At 38.8% G+C, this 19,546-nt stretch overlaps 1 protein-coding gene and 1 long non-coding RNA gene across 4 annotated transcripts in view; one reads left to right on the top strand and one right to left on the bottom strand.

Annotated features, from left to right (window-relative positions):
• Positions 1–19,546, top strand: part of LOC134810206 (uncharacterized) — a 396,797-nt gene that overhangs the window by 45,287 nt on the left and 331,964 nt on the right. The gene's annotated exons all lie outside the window — the stretch shown is intronic.
• The window catches only part of HTR1E (5-hydroxytryptamine receptor 1E), an 81,395-nt gene continuing 65,612 nt past the window's right edge, over positions 3,764–19,546 (bottom strand). For both annotated transcript variants that reach the window (XM_016955971.3, XM_003311375.4), the window contains exon 2: positions 3,764–8,988. In XM_016955971.3, coding sequence (XP_016811460.1) covers positions 7,706–8,803 — 1,098 coding nt within the window. In that variant the 5' untranslated portion in view covers positions 8,804–8,988 and the 3' untranslated portion in view covers positions 3,764–7,705. The remainder of the gene's footprint in view (positions 8,989–19,546) is intronic.

Here is a 19,546-nt window from a genome sequence, read left to right as displayed (position 1 = left end):
CATACCTCTGAATGCATATTTTATTAGCATCTTTCTTACTAACTTACCTAAATACTTTTGCTAGATTGCCAAATTGTTCTCCTTTGTTATCCAACTTCCAGCTCAGGCTTGATTTCTTAACTGAGCAACTGATTTATTCATTTGCCAATCTCTTATTGAGTGTTTATGAACTGGAAACACTTGAGGTTACTGGTCTGCTTATTATTAGACTGCATACAAGTCTAAATTTTTCTCAGTAATCTGTTTCCAACATCTTTCTTTTGGATGTCTTCATATATTAGCTTTCTTGAGTCTTTATTTGATGTATGATTGTTGGATACTAGACAAGTTGGAAAAATATGATAGCCCATATGACCTTATTTCTTGTATCTAAAAATACAGGAATATGTATTCCTGCTTATAGATATTCTTTATATATTTTCTTTGAACAACCATCCCTTCTCTATTCTCCAGAGTTTCCAGTATCATTTTCATTTTCTCCAAGATTCGTATGTGCAAAATGTTCTCCTATGCCTCCTTTCCCTCCCACCCCCTTATAATTCTCTCTAAAATACCATTTTATACAGAAAATAAATATAATCAGCTTTCTACAAATCTGTTCTTAAGATCTGGGTCTCATGGTTTTCCACTTGGATCATCTGCTGCCCCACTCCCACTTTTTTTTTTCTCCTTACAGAGATCCCAGTGCCTAGTATGATGCTAAAGACATAGCATAGGCTAAATTAACATTTTTAACAACAAACGACAATTGATATTATTAATCTTCTAACCTCTGCTCTTTCCGTTGCTGTGTTCTCTCTTGCTTAATATTATTGCTTTTATTCCTATTTTTCTTTTTCAATTAAAAAGTTTCACAATGTACTTAAACTTACAGCAGGTGCTCAGTGTGTTTCGATTACCTAAAATTCTGCTGATGCCATCTCTCAGCCCCTCCCTTTGCTGTTTCTTTCGTATCATTATCATTGTCCTGGATACTCCCTTTCCTTTAAAAAATTGTAGGTATTTGGCAATTCCACTTCCATATGAGAAGGTGCCCTCCTTACCCATTACATAGTTCTCCTTCTAAATTTATTTATTTCCTTCCTTCCTTCCTCCCTCCCCCTCTCTCCTCCACTTCCTTCCTTCCTTTCTTCCTTCCTTCCTCCCTCCCCCTCCCTCCCCCACTTCCTTCCTTCCTTCCTTTCTTCCTTCCTTCCTCCCTCCCCCTCCCTCCCCCACTTCCTTTCTTCCTTCCTTCCTTCCTCCCCCCTCCCCTCCCCTTCCCTCCCCTCCCTCCCTCTCTGCCTTCCTTCCTTCCTTCCTTCCCTTTTTTTTTCTTTGGCAGAGTCTCACTCCTTCACCCAGACTAGAGTGCAGTGGTGCAGTCTCAGATCACTGCAAACTCTGACTCTCAGGTTCAAGTGGTTCTCCTGCCTCAGCCTCCCGCATAGTTGGGATTACAGGTGTGCATCACCACAACTGGCTAATTTTTGTATTTTTAGTAGAGATGAGGTTTCCCCATGTTGGCCAAGCTGGTCTTGAACTCTTGTCTTCAGGTGATCTGCCCGCCTTGGCCTCCCAAAGTGCTGGGATTATAGGCATGAGCCACTGAGCCTAGCCTCCTTCTAAACTTCTTGAAATCTATAATCAGTGTATCCGTTCCAATTAAGTTCATCCAATAGATATATTATATAAATTATATGCCACCATGCTCTGTGCTAGGTGCTTCCAGGCAGCCAAAAGATGACTTTACTGAAGGAATTTCCCCTCAGAGTGATCCCTATTTATTCTGAAGAAAATAATTTAAAACCATTTTTGTGGTAAGGCTGAAAACCACTGTATATTCTCTAGGGTGTGGTCCTAGAGGATCCCTCTACGGGTACATTGGATATTATTGAAACCCTAAAATTATTCCCTATGTCCTTGCATAATTTTAGGGTTGAATGTCCTTGGATAATTTTAGGGTCCCAAGAATATCCAGTTTCTCCTTCCTACCATTTGAAATGTCTCCTTCTCTTATGGACCAGTGCCTGAGATTCCACCTCAACACCATTACTTGAGGACATGTGAAGTGGATAACATTCTTGCTTTCTCTCCAATTTAAGAGAAGCTCTCCAATGTATAAACTAGTTAAGGTCTGAAGGTTGTCCATCAATTCTTTTTAATTCTAAATCTGAGGTGGCTTAGGAGAGACTATACTTATAGTCTTTGTAAGGTTTTCCATCAGATAAGGATGTGAGTCAATCCTCTGAAGCATTAATACCATGCACACACTCCTCTTTGCTGATAGGCATTTTATTGGGCCCCTTTCTTAGTTACTTCTGTCAGTGTCATGGGAAACTCTTTAATCATTGTGGTGTTTTCATTTGCTGGCTTGACCCTCACTTTAATGTTGAGTAAATTCAAATTGGCTTTGAAACTTTGAAACCTTTCATTGCTCTTAATGAAATTTTGTAAGCAACGTTCACCATGCTTCACCTTTAAGTTCTCAAACAACTCCTAGTCAACTTCTAAATTAACCTTAGACTTCTGAGCATCCCATATTGATGCTGATACTCCTGAATTTCTCAGCAGGTGGTGATATTGGTATTTTGGGTGGGACAATCCTTTATTGAGTGGGACTGATTTATCTACTGCAGGGTTTAGACTTACTGAATGCTACCACGAAAATGCCATTACTATTCTCTATGGAGACAACTGATATATCTACACACATTCCCAAACTCCCTTTAAAACTACTGTGTGGTGCTCAGACACTTTTATAGCTCTAACCACTTTTCCTTCTTTTCTCCTTAATTATAGTCCATACTTAGGCACAGAGGTCTTCACCCGTTATGTGTGGCAGTCCTTGAAAACTGAGCAAGATTTGATCCCATTCTCATATACGATGGTTGTCATTTTCTCAGCACTCTTACTTAAAAAATTATCTTTATTTGTATTCTTGTCATAGTCATATGCTTCTTTTCACTAATGTTTTGAATGCTATCACTGCTTTTGCAAATGCTGTGCATAATGGAGTTAAAAGTTGTGTGTAGAAGACCTTAAAAACTAAGCAAAGGCAACACACACATATTAGTAGACCAAGACCAGTGTGATGGTTGAAGCTAAAATGCGTTGTGCTGGAAGCCAGTGCAATTGCTGGAACTTGTTTAGGAACTTACCTCATACGTAATTATCAGAGTTTGAAAACTGAAGTCCGAAAGTATAGGAGGCCTGTAGTGTTACCCAAAGCAGACCATGGTAGCAATGCTGATGGGGGTTCTTACTGCCACCTGTTGTAACTAAAGGACCTATCAGCTCTACCAGGGAGTGACTTATATTCAAGAATTCTTTCACCAAGAATAGAAAGCTAAGAAGTCCTAATTTCTAATGGAGGCAATCAAAATGCCATCCCTAGGGTTTACTTTTAGCATACTAATGTTTGCATGAGAAACACTGATCTTATTAAAAGGTACTATTACTTCATTCAAGTTTTAGTTTAAAGGGGACAATAGTAGTCAGTGGCAGCTGGCACTATTGGCTCAATAAGCAAAGCAAACAATAGATTATTTTTCAACAGGTTTGGTTTATACCAGGAAATATATGCAACTTCTTTGCTAAGGGCAGAGGCAGCTGTGAGATAAATGTATTTAATTAGGATTTACCTAGTGATTAGGAAATGAGTTAATGAAAATAAGCAAGTAAAAATTATTATGTGTCTGCTTTTTGCTTTTTATTTACTTAGACTCTTAAAACTTTAAAACTCTTATAATTGCCAAGAATTTTCAAAGATAACATCTGGAGGATGATGGGAAAGCAGTGTGAGTGGCTCATATACTTTCTAGATATTGTAGTCATAATAAATACTGAATTTTGAGCATAGGCACAATCTTGGTAAAATCACCTGTAATTTAGATGCCAACATCCTTGTACACAGATCACCCTTAGCTGGGCAGCCATGTGACTTTCCCAGTAATATTTGAGTTGCTCATACAGAAACCAATATCCCCTTGTGGCAGAGATTATTCTTTGTCCCCTTGTATCGAATCTCTCCTTTTTCCTTTCCCTCTTTTGAGAACAGCTTATCTGGAATCCTAATTAATAAAGAATATTCACTTATATTCAATGAGAAATTTATTTTCTTTCCATATATAAGTTTTTCCCAGAATTTTTCGAAACAAACCCGGAATGTCAGGGTAAGATTTGGAAAAAAAAAAGGTCAGTATTGCATCATGGACTTTGGAAGTTTTGTTTTCTCACTGAGAAAAGATGACACATTTGTATTTTCTCCTCCAGGGACTTAATTCCATTCACATTAACAGACATTGAGTGCCGACTGTGTGTAAAACATGGTATGAGTCCCTAGAGATACAGAGAGGAAACAGACACAGTCCCTGCCCTCAAGGAGCTCACAATCTACTAGGGAAGACAGCACAAATACACAAACAAATGCACTAGAAGATAGGATGCATATAGTATTAGAGATACAAGTGAAGTTATATGGGAGCATAGAGCTGGGAGAGAGGACTTCCATAGGGACAGGGAAGGAAGAAGTATCTCAGGAAGACTTTTTAGAAGAGACTGCATTTGAGCTGCATATGAAGAATTGGTGGAAGAAAGATGTGAAGCCATGGAGGCCAGGTTTCTAAAGCAATGGGATCAAACGTTAGGGGAGTTTAGAAAGCACAGGTAATACTCACATTTTTCTGGAGCATGAAGTAGATGAAAAGAAGTGGTGAGATATAACTCTGCAAAGATAGTTTGGGGCCACAAAGTAAGAGGCCTTGAATGCTATACTATGGACTATTAATTTATTTTGTATTGATAGGGAAAGAGTAAAGGATTTTGAACAATGCAATTAAAAATCTACTGTATGCTCTAAAATAGTGACTCAAACTTTAGCTTGTATCAGAATCTCGTGGATGGCTTCTTAAAACAGAGATTAATGGGCTCCACTCTTAGTTTTTGATTCAGTAGGTCTTGAATGGGGCCCTTGACTTTGCATTTCTAACAAATTCTCAGGTGCTGCTAATGCTGCTAGTCTGGAGATGCCTCAGTGAGAAACTCACACTGGGAGATGTGTGGGGGCCGAGTTGCAGGTGGGAGAATCCAGAGGCAGGTGGATCAAATAACATTTGATCTAGGGGAGAGGACCAACTTATTGGAGAGCAAGTGGCATAAACACATGTTTCTGTGAGGTAAATGGACAAGACTTCAGGACTATCTGGATGTTGGAGACCTGAGGCAAAGAGAGAGAATTACATTCATCTAATAGGAATGATAAAAAGCATGGTAATTCTGTTATCTGAGACTAAGAAGGTAGAAAGAGGAGAAGGCTTGAGTGTGGGAAAATTATCTTGAGTTCAGTATAGAAAGGCTGTGTTTGAGGTACTAAAGAAATATTCATAGGGAGAGGCTCACCAGATGTAACTCATGGGTCTGCAGTTTGAGAAAGAGAAAGATCAGGACTAAAGTCACAAATTTAGGAGCCACAGGCATGAAACTAATTGTTGAAATGGCCGAAGTTGGGATGGAATATGGAGATATAGGAGGTGATTGCTGAGGACAAAACCTCAGGAGGAAGGAAAGGAGACAAAGAATAGATGAGGAGTTAGTTGGAGAACCAGGAGAGCAAAATATCCTGGAAGGTATGGGCTTAAACATGAAAGGGATGGTTAGCTGTTGTAACTCATGAGAAAATGACAGGTAGAGATGCAGAGAAGGACCATGGGCAAGTCTCCAATGACCTTTGGGAGATAAGTTTGGGGAGAACTAGGGCATACTCAGATGGAAAAGGATAGAAAAGTCAGTGGAAGGTGAAAAGTGGAGGCAGAATGAGTGGATTAATGATTGGAGAAACCCAGGTAAGGGAGTTAAGGGAGAGATGAAGTAGGAGCTTGATGGGGAAGTAGGGCCAGAGGAAGTTGATTTTTGTGTCCAAGGGACTTGAGCAAAGTAATAGGTGAGATTAAAGAGGAATGAGGAGGAAAAGTGTTGGGATGGGGAGGGAGAAAGGAAGTTGCAGAGGGAGGTTGGGTGTAAGAAGCAAGATTCTAGAAACGTTGAGAGGGGATAGATTGAAGGACTAAAAACACGGAGGTGGAAAGGAGGCAATCAATGTCTTCTCCCTACAAAGAAGAGTGAAGAGATGGGGAGAGGCTGTGGATGACAGACTAGGAGCAGAGGTTGAGAACGGTCACCTACTTAGGAGTATGCAAGAATGTACAAACTTTCAGTCCTCCTGCCATCACTCTTGATTTTGTAATGGTGTACTCCTCCATGTGACTAGAGCAATCACTCCTTCTCAGGCCACACCCAGGGCCTCAGGTCCCACCTGCAGCCTCCTGGCCCCAGGGTACAGTCTGGCACAGAAGCCACAGGGATTCTGGGAGACGCAATTTCATTCTCATATCCTGATGAGTGGCCTTTGGTGTAAACACAGTTTTTCAACTTTTACTTTTTTTCCCCAAGAGCACAACTGGTAATTTTTTTTTTTTTTTTGAGACAGGGTCTCATTCTGTTGCCTAGGCTGGAGTGCAGTGGCATGATCTCTTCTCAGTGCAACCTCTGCCTCCCAGGTTCAAGTCATTCTCCTGCCTCAGCCTCCTGAGTAGCTGGGATTACAGGCACGTGCCACCATGCCTGGCTAATTTTTGCATTTTTAGCAGAAATGGGGCTTCACCATGTTGGCCAGCTTGGTCTCGAACTCCTGACCTCAGGTGATGCACCTGCCTTGGCCTCCCGAAGTGCTGAGATTACAGGCGTGAGCCACCACGCCCGGCTGCAACTGGTGATTTAATGAGTAATAGTCTCCAATGAAGTTCTTCAGATAATATATTCTGTCATTTGATCACTGCACCTCATTAAGCTTCTTAAAAAGTTTCCCAAATTTGACATGTACTCCCACCTTTGTCCTGCTACAGTGAAAGTGTATATGGGTGGCTTAGCTGGGATAGATTTTAGAATTGGAGGAGGCCCAATGTGTCTGTCAGGTAATATTGCAACACACTGACCAAAGTAGATTTAGATGACTTGTTATTTGCTTTATGTTTTATATTCATAGTAAAAGACATAGAAAAGTGCCAGTGCATTTATTCCAGGTATTTCCATTTTAGAAAAAGAGGAAGTTTATTTAATCATGAACTAAAAAGGACAAGCCAGCTGTACTATTTTTACCTGAAATGAATAGGCTATGTAGTCACAGTGCTACAGCAAACGACTTTAGCTCAGGTCTGCAAGCAGTAGATGACAGCACATCACTTTCTTTTAATTCTTTACGTAGTCATGCAATTCCCACTGGAATATGTACGCAGATAGAGCCATAATCTCAGATTTAATGCCATGGAGGGCATTATCAGGTATTTAATTTATAAGTAATAAGAAATTCTGCAAATAAAGATATTTTTGGCATTCTTTAATTGCAGGGTAACTGAAATGGCTAAAAAAAAAAAAAACCATAAAAGGTATTTAGTATTTCATCTTATTATTACTTCTACAAAATTTCTGTTTTTGTATGATAATGTTTATTTGAAATTATGTATCACAGATAAGACCAGAGGTAGAAAACAGCACGCCAAATAACAATCCTCAAACAAAACAGAACAAAACAAACAAACAAGGAAACAAGACCACACATACTTACAAACTCTCCTGAACCAAGTATGTTCAAGAATTAATAAGTTGCACCCCTTACCCCCATCCACTCATGAGGCTCTGGAAAAAGTCGTGCCTTTTAGCTTTTTACAGTCTAAGTATGCTCTCGGCATCTAATGAGCTTTTTAAAAGCCAGCTTAAAGTCTTCATTAAAACTCGTATAGAGCAGAGGGTTGATCAGAGAATTCACATAACCGAGCCACGTCAGAAAGTCGGCCACTTCCGAGGACACGGTGTAGATGCTCAGACCCACAATCAACTCTTTGATGAAAAATGGCAGCCAGGATAAAATGAACGCACCGAGAATCAGCCCCAGGATGCGTGCTGCCTTCCGTTCCCTGGTGCTAGAGATCTGCTGACGTTCTCCTGGGTGATCTAGATCATTGTCGAAGGGGGGGATCCTGATGGAGGCATGGAACTTTTCAAACTCTGTGGTAGGGTCTGAGGTGGAGAAGTCAGACACACAGAAAGTCTGTGTAAGTTTACAACTTGCAAAAGAATTCTGGCTATCTGTGCTTCTGTTGCTTAAGTGCCGACTTGATCCCCTTTTCTGGTAAAGGCTCTTGGCTGCGTGGTAAATCCGGTAATAGAGAATCAGTATCAAAGTCAAGGGGATATAAAACGCACCCAGCGTGGAGTAAATGGTGTAGATAACATGGTCGTGCTGGATGGTGCACTGACTAGGGGGAGGGCTTAGGCGGCGGTGGCTTCTCCAGAACAGAGGGGGCATGGAGATGAAAATGGAGATGGTCCAGACGGTGAGGATCATCAGCGCGGCCCTCTTGGCCGTCCTCTTCCTGGCGTATTCAATAGCATTGGTGATGGCCCAGTACCTGTCCAGGGCAATGACACAGAGGTGGAGGATGGAGCAGGTGCAGCAGGTCATGTCCACACTCAGCCACACCTCACAGAGGAAGTACCCAAGCTTCCAGCGATCCATGACAATGTAGATGATGCTCAGGGGCATGACGAGCACTGCCACCAGGAGGTCCGTCACGGCCAGAGAACAGATTAGGTAGTTGGCAGGCTGGTGGAGCTTCTTGGTGGTGCCAATAGCCATGATCACAGCCAAGTTCAGCAACGTGGTGAGGGTGGTGATGACCACCAAAGTCATGCAAATGAGCATCTTCTCAGTGATGGTCTTGGGTCTTATAGCCATGCTGGCCTCTGTGGTACAGTTTGTGATGTTCATGTTTCCCTTGTTTCAGTCTACACTGTGGAGAAGCTGTTGGTTATTTTCCTTTGGCTGAAAACTATGTAGCCTCGAAGGTTTCTTACTTGTAAGGAGGCTATAATTTGTTCAGCTATGTGGTCTCTTGTGTTCCATTTTCTGTTGGTAAAGGGAAGGGCCACAGCATTTCTTCTGAGTGAAGGTTCCTGGAAAATATTATGCTATTGGTTAATGAATGAGAAAGCCACACTTTTCCTGGAAAACATGAAAATAGTTTGATATTTATAAATTCTTTATAAATTTTAATTTTCTCTTTCCTGTGGAACTTGAGCTCATCGTTACATTGTTCCTCAAAGGATACTTTTTTTACTTCAGGGAAGTTTTCAAACTGTTTTTTTTTAAAATTATACTTTAAGTTCTGGGATACATGTGCAGAACTTGCAGGTTTGCTACATAGGTATACACATGCCATGGTGGTTTGCTGCACCCAACAACCAATCATCTACATTAGGTACTTCTCCTAATGCCATCCCTCCCCTAGCCCTCCACCCCCCAACAGGCCCTGGTGTGTCATGTTCCCGGCCCTGTGCCCATGTGTTCTCATTGTTCAACTCCCACTCGTGAGTGAGAACATGTGGTGTTTGGTTTTCTGTTCCTGTGTTAGTTTGTTGAGAATATGGTTTCCAACTCATCCATGTCCCTGCAAAGTACATGAACTCATCCTTTTTTATGGCTGCATAGTATTCCATGATGTATATGTGCCACATTCCAGTCTATCACTGATGGGCATTTGGGTTGGTTCCAAGTCTTTGCTATTGTGAATAGTGCTGCAATAAACATACATGTCCATGTGTCTTTTGAGTAGAATAATTTAAAATCCTTTGGGTATATACCCAGTAATAGGATTGCTGAGTCAAATGTTATTTCTGGTTCTGGAACCTTGAGGAATCGCCATACTGTCTTCCACAATGGTTGATCTAATTTACACTCCCACCAACAGTGTAAAAGCATTCCTATTTCTTCACATCCTTTCCAGCATCTGTTGCTTCCTGACTTATTATTATTATTATTATTATTATTATTATTATTATAATACTTTAAGTTCTAGGGTACAGGTGCACAACGTGCAGGTTTGTTACATATGTATACATGTGCCGTGTTGGTTTGCTGCATCCTTTAACTCGTCATTTACATTAGGTATTTCTCCTAATGCTATCACTCCCCTGTCCCCCGACCCCACGACAGGCCCGGGTGTGTGATGTTCCCTGCCCTGTGTCCAAGTGTTCTCATTGTTCAATTCCCACCTATGAGTGAGAACATGTGGTGTCTGGTTTTCTGTCCTTGCGATAGTTTGCTCAGAATGATGGCTTTTTAATGATCACCATTCTAACTGGCGTGAAATGGTATCTCATTGTGGTTTTGATTTGCATTTCTCTAATGACAGTGATGATGAGCTTTTTTTCATATGTTTGTTGGTTGCATAAATGTTTTCTTTTGAGAAGTGGCTGTTCATATCCTTCGCCCACTTTTTGATGGGGTTGTTTGTTTTTTTCCTATAAATTTGTTCAAATCGTTTTTGACAAAAACATCACAAAATTTTAAATGTACTTTGCCACCCCAATTAATTTCTTATTTATATTTATTCTTTTATACATGTTTATATATAAAAAGGCTTTTTTTACATTTGAAAATATATATTCATATTATGTAACATTAAACATTCTGGGGCCGTTAAAGAAAAAATTATATTGCTTATAATAAGCAGCTTTCAAATCAGATTTTAAACTTTCACAGTAAATATGCTGGCGTGGTGGCTCACACCTGTAATCCCAGCACTTTGGAAAGTTAACTGCAATAATCAGAGCTAAAAATGGATACATCCTATGAGGAGTTGATGGAGGACCTTTTTGGGGATTTGTAACTTTAAATTTCCACTTTATTGTGACATAAAAAATATCATGAGTCCAAGGCCATATTTAAATTGTTTTTCATAAAAATTACAAATAGGAGAGAATTACTCTAAACCAAACTGGTTAGTGTACGCTGCTCCTCATTTCCAGGGATACTCTAGAGCCTCTGCTTTATACCATCTCAGTGAAGGTCAGAGCACCAGGGAGATGAGGTTATAGGGATGATAGATGTTAAGGCCGACTTTGGCATATTATTCTTCTGGGGCTTTGTCCTTTGCAGCAGATGAAGAGGGACAAGAATCTCTTTCTCATCCAGGAAGAGTTTCCAAAGCACCTAAGCATTATCAAGAAGGAGGAGTCAGCTGGCACCTGCTCATCTTAAAAATTATCTTAAAGAGGGTTTTATATTTTGGATCTGGTTCCTCTATTAGAAAACTGACATTTCACTTCATAAGTCCTGATTTACTTTAACCTAAAAAGTGTGCCTGAGTCAGCGGTTTTGGAGAGGAAGCTTGGAGTGGTGACTACCCACATGGACTCTGAATGCTGACTCTGCCACTTGTCAGCTGCAGTGTAATCCTAAGCATGTTCTTTAACGTTAGCCTGCTTCAATTTCCTCCTCTTTAAATCAGGAATAATGACATCTTTCTCTAAAGTAAGTAGTGTGAAGATCAAATGTCTTAATACACGTAGAAGCTGAGAACAATGCCTAATACGTAGTAAGTACTATGTAAATGTTTGCGGTCATTTGTTATACTAATTTTCCCAGTGATTTTTGCATTGGGTAATGGAGACAGATTTCATCCCACAAACTCTGATGTGTAATAAAAGCCTATTAAAAATAAGTCAACTTAATTTTGTTCTTTCTTTTTTTTCTTTCCAACTTTTATTTTAGGTTTTGAGGGTACAAGTGCAGATTTGTTTCATGGGTAAACTGTGTGTTGCAGGGTTTGGTGTACAGCTTATTTCACCACCTAGGTAATAAGCATAGTACCCAAAAGGTAGTTTTTCAAATCTCACCCTCCACTCACCCTCTACCCTCATGTAGGCTCTGGTATCTATTGCTCCCTTCTTTGTGTTCATGTGTTATTCAATATTTAGCTCCCGGTTATAAGTGAGAACATGTGTCAACCTAATTGCTGCTTCTAAGCTTCTCACTTCTCATGCTTGAGACTTTCTCTAACCCCAACCACACCCCCAAGTCTCTGGAGGATTATTCAGGGCCAAGGCATTGAGGTTTGGTTGGGGAGAGGGGTTTCAGATGTTGCATGCACAGAGAAAGTCCCTGGTAAGATATTTACTGTCCCCCACTCCCACAGTTCTTTCAGATCCAGACTGCTTCCGTAACACGCTTAGGAAATGTCCTAAGGTTGGGAACCCCATGCCTAGCCCCTAAGTCCCTAGCCACACCATGCATGTATCCCTCTTTAAAATATTATAGACTCTCCAAGGCACTTCCAGAACTTCTGGCTCAAGTCTTACACCCCCAGGATCTTTTCTGTTCCTCCATTTTGCGGGGGAAAGGTATGTAGACCATTGGAGAAATTCCTTTCTTCCTTCACTTTTTTTTCTAACCCTTTCAGCCACCTATTAAAAGCTCTCTTTTCCTTTTTTACTTATTTACAAATCTTTTATTAATAAATCTCCTATGGGCTTGGCTTTTGAGAACATAAATAGGGATTACTGTCTGATTCTTCCGCTTTCTGAAATATCTGTGAGGTAAGGAAGCATAAACCAGGCCACATGCTTGACTGAGGGAAAGGGAAGAAATAGAAAATAGCATCCAGCCATACATGTAACATTTCTTGTTGACATATTCCCCTTTCCTAGCATTCTTAGAGTTATCTGAAATATGGGACAAATATCCTTACCAGAAAGTTTTGCTAAGACTTTGAATTACCAGAAAATATTATATAACGTCTCAACCATTAAAAGTTTAACATGCTGGTGGACCTGGAGCATTCCTGATCAACTCATTTACGTTGCATGTAATCACCATCATTTAGAGAATATTTTCCTGAACTGCTTTGAAGGAACCCAGGGTATACTTGCCTTTCTCTATTTACTTCCCAACATTTTCCCAGTCAACCTGTGTTAAGTACTGACTTCTGTCCATTCCTAGACACTTCCAGATACCACTTCCCTTTGATAAGTCATTCCCTCCTGCTGCAAGGTTTCTGTTTTGCACATGGCCTCTAAACTGATCCAGGAAAACTGCCCTCAACTCTGTCAGCTTAGCCACCCTCTCTCCTAGCAGCATTTCCTGGCTCCACATTATGTTCTGGGCTGCAATTGCTTTACCTCTTGCCTACCAAAAATTCAGAGGTCACATAGTAGCTATTGCAAATGGAGTTGAAGCTGTCTAAAGTCAATGTATTAAAAGTTTAAGCATCTTAGACCAATAACTACTTTAAAGAAACCACAGAGAATCAAGAAACATGTTAAACTACCTTATGATTATGCAATCATTGGAATCCAAACTGTAAAAAAATTCACGGGTTAAATCACCCAATTTCTTAAATAAATTGCCGACAAGGAGGGCGATAAGAAGTGTGGCGTATAGACTAAAAGGGACTCAAAAGACACATAAAAATAAAAACAAGCAAACCAAATCAGGGGTATATATTTGAGTGACGTAACTTTCAAGGAAGCTTAAACATAAGGAGAATGGTTATTTTTAGAGGAGGAGACACGATTGTGATTGAGACACAGCTTCTGTGTTTTGTCAAGTTATACTTCTTGATCTGGGTAGTGGTTTGCAGGGGTGATCATCTTATAATATTTTAATAAACTATACATTTATTTTAATTTAAGAGGTTTAAAAAGGTGCTCTTAAATGTAAATAATAACTCAGCCTGGAATTCTGTTTCATGTGTTAATCAGCAAGCTGCATTTTATACTCTAAAATTAGTGCCTGTGAACCTAATTATGAAGGACCTCTTGTCTCTAGGAAGAGCCAACACTCACCTTTCCCCACAGAGAATGGCTGCTTTTGGACATTGATGTACATGGCATGCTCAGTTCATTTTTAATTTCACCAATTTAGCTAATCTATTGGTTTTCAATAATTGTTAATTCACCATAAATATTCTTTCGTCTCTTCTTCGATTGTTCTCATTTTGCCCAAATTACTTCCAATTATTTAAAGAAGTCTGCAATATGTACCATGTACCAATTTCTTCTTTTTTTTATTATTTCAGGAATGTCAACTTGCCCTCATATTAGTAATTTTATCTTTCTGTTTGTTAAATTTACTTTCTCAGTCTTTGGAAATACTTTCTTTGCCTTTCCAGGGAAAAGGAAGGGTGGATACTCTGTTTCCCAATTAGATCTTCAGTAGAAGCAGTGGGAGGATGTAGAGGAGATACTGCAGCGTGGGATTCTTTATTCTCTTTTTATTTTTTTATTTATTTAAATTGTGATTGGAATATGACATGTGATTATTACAAGGTTATTATATTCATAATAACAAGAAAACATTACCATTTTATAATCTCAAAACAGTGCATAGAGTTTTAGGAGATGTTTATATACTCTGGATACAAGTCTTTTGTTGTCACAATGTTTTGTGAACATTTCTTCCATTCTGTGGTTTGCCTTTGTATTTTTTAATGTTGCTTTTTGACAAGTAGAAGAGTTTAATTTTTTTTTTGAGACAGAATCTCACTCTTTCACACAGGCTGGAGTGTAGTGGCATGATCTTGGCTCACTGCAACCTCCACCTTCCAGTGTCAAGCGATCCTTCTGCCTCAGCCTTTTGAGCAGCTGGGACCACAGACATGTGCCACCCCTTTGGCTAATTTTTGTATTTATTATAGAGACAGGTTTTCACTGTGTTGCCCAGGCTGGTTTTGAACTCTTGAGCTCAAGTGATCCACCACCTCGGCCTCCCACAGTGCTGGGATAACAAGTGTGAGCCACCATGCCCAGCCAGAAGAGTTTAATTTTTAAAAATTTTTAAATTTTTTTGTGGGTACATAGTAGATGTATATATTTAGGGGGTATATGAGATATTTTGATACAGGCATACAACAAGTAATCATCACATCAAGGTAATGGAGTATTTAATACCTCAGCATTTATTCTTTCTTTGTGTTACAAAAAGTCCAATTGTACTCTGTTATTTTAAAATTTAGAATAAATTATTGTTGACTATAGTCACCCTGTTGTGATATCAAATGCAAGATCTTATTTTTTCTATCTAACTATACTTTTGTACCCATTAACCATCCCCATTCTCTCCACCCCCTGCAACTACCCTTCCCAGCCTCTGGTAGCCATCATTCTACTCTCTACCTCCATGAATTCATTGTTTTAAATTTTAGCTCCTACAAATAAGTGAGACTGTGTGAAGTTTGTCTTTCTGTGCCTGGCTTATTTCACTTAACATAATGATCTCCAGTTCCATTCATGTTGTTGAAAATGACAGGATCTCATTCTTTTTTATGGTTGAACGGTACTTGATTGTACATATGCACTACATTTTCTTTTAATTTTTATTTTTATTTTAAGTTCCAGGGTACATGTGCAGGATGTGCAGGTTTGTTACATAGGTAAACGTGTGCCATGGTGATTTGCTGCACCTATCAAGCCATCACCTAGTTATTAAGCTCCGCATGCATTAGCTATTTTTTTCTAATGCTCTTCCTGCCTCCTTCCACTCCCCCCGCAGGCCCCAGTGTGTGTTGTTACTCTCCCTGTGTCCATGTGTTCTATTGTTCAGCTACCACTTATAAGTGAGAGCATGTGGTGTTTGGTTTTCTGTTCCTGGGTTCATTTGCTGAGGATAATGGCTTCCAGCTCCATCCATGTCCCTGCAAAGGACATGATCTCATTCCTTTTTTATGGCTACATAGTATTCCATGGTTATGTGTACCACGTTTTCTTTACCAGTGTATCATTGATGGGGATTTGGGTTGATTTCATGTTTTTGCTGTTGTGAATAGTGCTGCAGTGAACATACACATGCATGTATCTTTATAATAGGATAATTTAGATTGCTTTGGGTATATACCCAGTAATGGGATTGCTGGGTCAAATGGTATTTCTGCTTCTCGATCTTTGAGGAATTGCCACACCATATTCCACAATGTTAAAGTGATTTACATTCCCACTAACAGTGTAAAAGCATTCCTATTTCTCCACATCCTCACCAGCATCTGTTGTTTCTTGACTTTTTAATAATCACTGTTCTGACTGGTGTGAGATGGTATCTCTTTGCTACCACATTTTCCTTATCAATTCATTTGTTGATGAACACTTAGGTTGCTTCCAAATCTTAGCTATAATTGTGCTGCAATAAACATGGGAGTGCAGATGTCTCTTCAATATATTGATTTTCTTTCCTTTGAGTATATACTTAGCAGAGGGGTTGCTGAATCATATAATAGTTCTATTTTCAGTTTTCTGAGGAACCTCCAAACTGTTCTCCCTAGTGGTTGTACTAACTTACATTCCCACCAACAGTGTACAAGGATTCCATTTTCTCCAATTCTTCACCAGCATTTGTTATTGCCTATCTTTTGGATAAATGCCATTTTAACTTGGGTAAGATGATATCTCATTGTAGTTTTGATTTGCACTTATCTGATGATCAGTGATGTTGAAGACCTTTTCATATACCATTTTTATGTCTTCTTTTGAGAAATGTGTATTCCAATCTTTTGCCTGTTTTAAAATCAGATTGTTAGATTTTTTTCCAATAGAGTTGTTTGAGCTCCTTATATATTCTGGTTATTATTCTATTGTCAGATGAGTAGTTTGCAAATATTTTCACCCATTCTGTGGGTTATCTCTTCACTTTGTTGATTGTTTCCTTTGCTGTGAAGAAGCTTTTTAATGTGACAAGATCCAATTTGTTCACTTTTGGTTGCCTGTGCTTGTGGAGTATTTCTCAAGAAATCTTTGTCCAGACTAATGTCTTGGAGAGTTTCCCCAATGTTTTCTTGTTGTAGTTTCATAGTTTGAGGTCTTACATTTAAGTCTTTAATCCACTTTCATTTGACTTTTGTATATGGTGATACATAGGGGTCTATTTCATTCTTCTGCATATGGAATGCTGCCAGTTCTCCCGGCAGCATTTATTGAGGATATTGTTCTTTCCTCATGTATGTTCTCAGCACCTTTGTCAAAAATAAGTTCATGGTAGACGTACGGATTTATTTCTGGGTTTTCTATTTTGTTTCATTGGTCTATGTGTCTGTTTTTATGCCAGCACCATGCTGTTTTGGTTACTATAGTTCTGTAATATAACTTGAAGTCAAGTAATGTTATTCGTCCAGTTTTGTTCTTATTGCTCAGAATGGCTTTGACTACTCTAGGTCTTTTGTGGTTCCATGTAAATTTTAAGATTATTTTTTCCATTTCTGTGCACAATGTCATTGGTATTTTGATAGGGATTGCCTTATAGCTATAGATTGCTTTGTGTAGTATGGATATTTTAACAATATTTATTCTTCCAATCCATAAACATGGAATATCTTTTCACTTTTTTGTGTCCTCTTCAATGTCTTGCATCATGTTTTATAGTTTTCACTGTAGAGATCTTTTATTTCTTGGTTAAGTTTATTCCTAGGTATTTTATTTTATTTGTAGCAATTGTTAATAGAATTACTTTCTTAATGTCTTTTTCTGATTGTTCACTGATGGCATATAGAAATGCTACTGATTTTTATTTGTTGATTTTGTATCCTTGACTTGATTGTATTTGTGTATCAGTTCTAATAGTTTTTTGGTGCAGTATTCAGGTTATTCCAAATATAAGATCATATTATCTATAAACAAGGATAATGTGACTTCTTTTCTGATTTGAGTGCCCTTTCTTTCTCTCTTTTGTCTGATTGCTCTAACTAGGACTTCCAGTACTATGTTAAATAACATTGGTGAAAGTGGGTATCCTTGTTGGGTTCAAGATCTTAGAGGAAAGACTTTCAGTTTTTCCCCACTCATTATGATACTAGCTGTGGGTCTGTCATGTGGCTTTTATTGTGTTGAGGTATGTACTTCTATACCCATTTTTTTTAGGGTTATCAATCATGAAGGGATGTTGAATTTTATCAAATGCTTTTCAGCATCAACTGAAGTGACCATATGGTTTTTGTCCTTTATTCTGTTGACATAATGTACCCTATTCATTGATTTGCATAATGTTGAGCCATTCTAGCATCCCAGGGATAAATCCCACTTAGTCATGATGAGTAATCTTTATTGTGTTCTTGAATGTGGCTTGCTAGTATTTTGCTGAGGACTTCTCCATCAATGTTCATTAGGGATATTGGTCTGTAGTCTTCTATTTTTGATATCTTTGTCTGGGGGGTAATACTGGCTTCACAGAATAAATGTGGAAGTATTTCCTCCTCCTCTATATTTTGGTATAGTTTAACTAGAATTGGTATTAGTTCTTCTTTAAATGTTTGGTAAAATCGAGCAGTGAAGTCATCACATCCTGGATTTTCCTTTGCTGGGAGAATTTTTATTACGGGTTTTATCTCATTACTTGTTATTAGTCTGATCAGGTTTTGGATTTATGCTTGGTTCAATCTTGGTAGGTTGTATGTGGTTAGGGATTTATCAATTTCTTCTAGGTTTTCCAGTTTATTGGCATATAATTGCACACAGTAGCCTCTAACGATCTTTTGAATTTCTCTGACATCAGTTGTAATGTCTCCTTTTTCATCTCTGATGTTATTTGGATCTTCTCTCCCTTTTCTTAGTTTGACTAATAGTTTGTCTATTTTGTTAATCTTTTTAAAAAACCAACTGTTTGTTTCTTTGTTTTTTTGTATTTTTTGTTTCAATTTCACTTATTTCTGCTCTGATCTTTATTATTTCCTTTTTTTTCTAATAATTTTGAGTTTGGTTTGCTTTTGCTTTTCTAGTTGTATAAGACATATTATTAGGTTGTTTATTTGAGGTTTTTCTACTTTTTTCTTGTAGGCACTTATTCCTGTAACCTTTTGCTGTATCCCATAGGTTTTGATATGTTGTGTTTCTATTTTCATTTGTTCAAGAAACTTTTCAATTTCTTTCTTTTTTCTTTTTTTTTTTTTTGAGATGGAGTCTCTCTCTGTTGCCCAGGCTGGAGTGCAATGGTGCAATCTCAGCTCACTGCAACCTCTGCATCCCAGGTTCAAGCAATTCTCCTGCCTTAGCCTCTCAAGTAGCTGGGGCTACAGGTGCATGCTACCATGCCCAGCTAATTTTTTTATTTTTAAGTAGAGATGGGGTTTTGCCATGTTGGCCAGTCTGGTCTTGAACTCCTGACCTCAGGTGATCCACCAGCTTTGGCCTCCCAAAGTGCTGGAATTACAGGCTTGAGCCACTGTGCCTGGCCTCAATTTCCTTCTTAGGCCCTTCATTGGCCCACTGGTCATTCAGAAACATGTTTAATTTCCATGTGTTTATATGGTCTTTAGAATTCCTTTTGTTATTGATTTGTGGTTTTATTCCATTTTAGCCAGAGAAGATATTTGATATCATTTCAATTTTTTTGAATGTTTTAAGGCTTTTTTGTTGTCTAACATATGGTCTATCCTTGAGAATGATCCATGTGCTGAAGAGAAGAATACGTATTCTGCAGCCATTGGAGGAAATGTGCTGTAAATATCTATTAGGTCCATTTGGTCTATAGTGCAGATTAAATCTGATGTTTCTTTGTTGATTTTCTGTCTGGATGATCTGTCCAATGCTGAAAGTGGGGTGTTGAAGTCTCCAGCTATTACTGTATTGAGGTCTATCTCTCTCCTTAGCTCTAATAATATTTGTTTTATATATCTGTGTGCTCCTGAGAGGTGAAGCCAGCTGGGCTTCTGGGTCACGTGGGTACTTGGAGAACTTTTCTGCCTAGCTAGAGGAT

This window comes from Pan troglodytes, chromosome 5, assembly GCF_028858775.2.
Source record: "Pan troglodytes isolate AG18354 chromosome 5, NHGRI_mPanTro3-v2.0_pri, whole genome shotgun sequence".
Taxonomy (NCBI): Eukaryota; Metazoa; Chordata; class Mammalia; order Primates; family Hominidae; genus Pan; species Pan troglodytes.
Note: the sequence above shows the minus strand (reverse complement) of the source record. Positions and strands in the feature narration are given on the sequence as shown.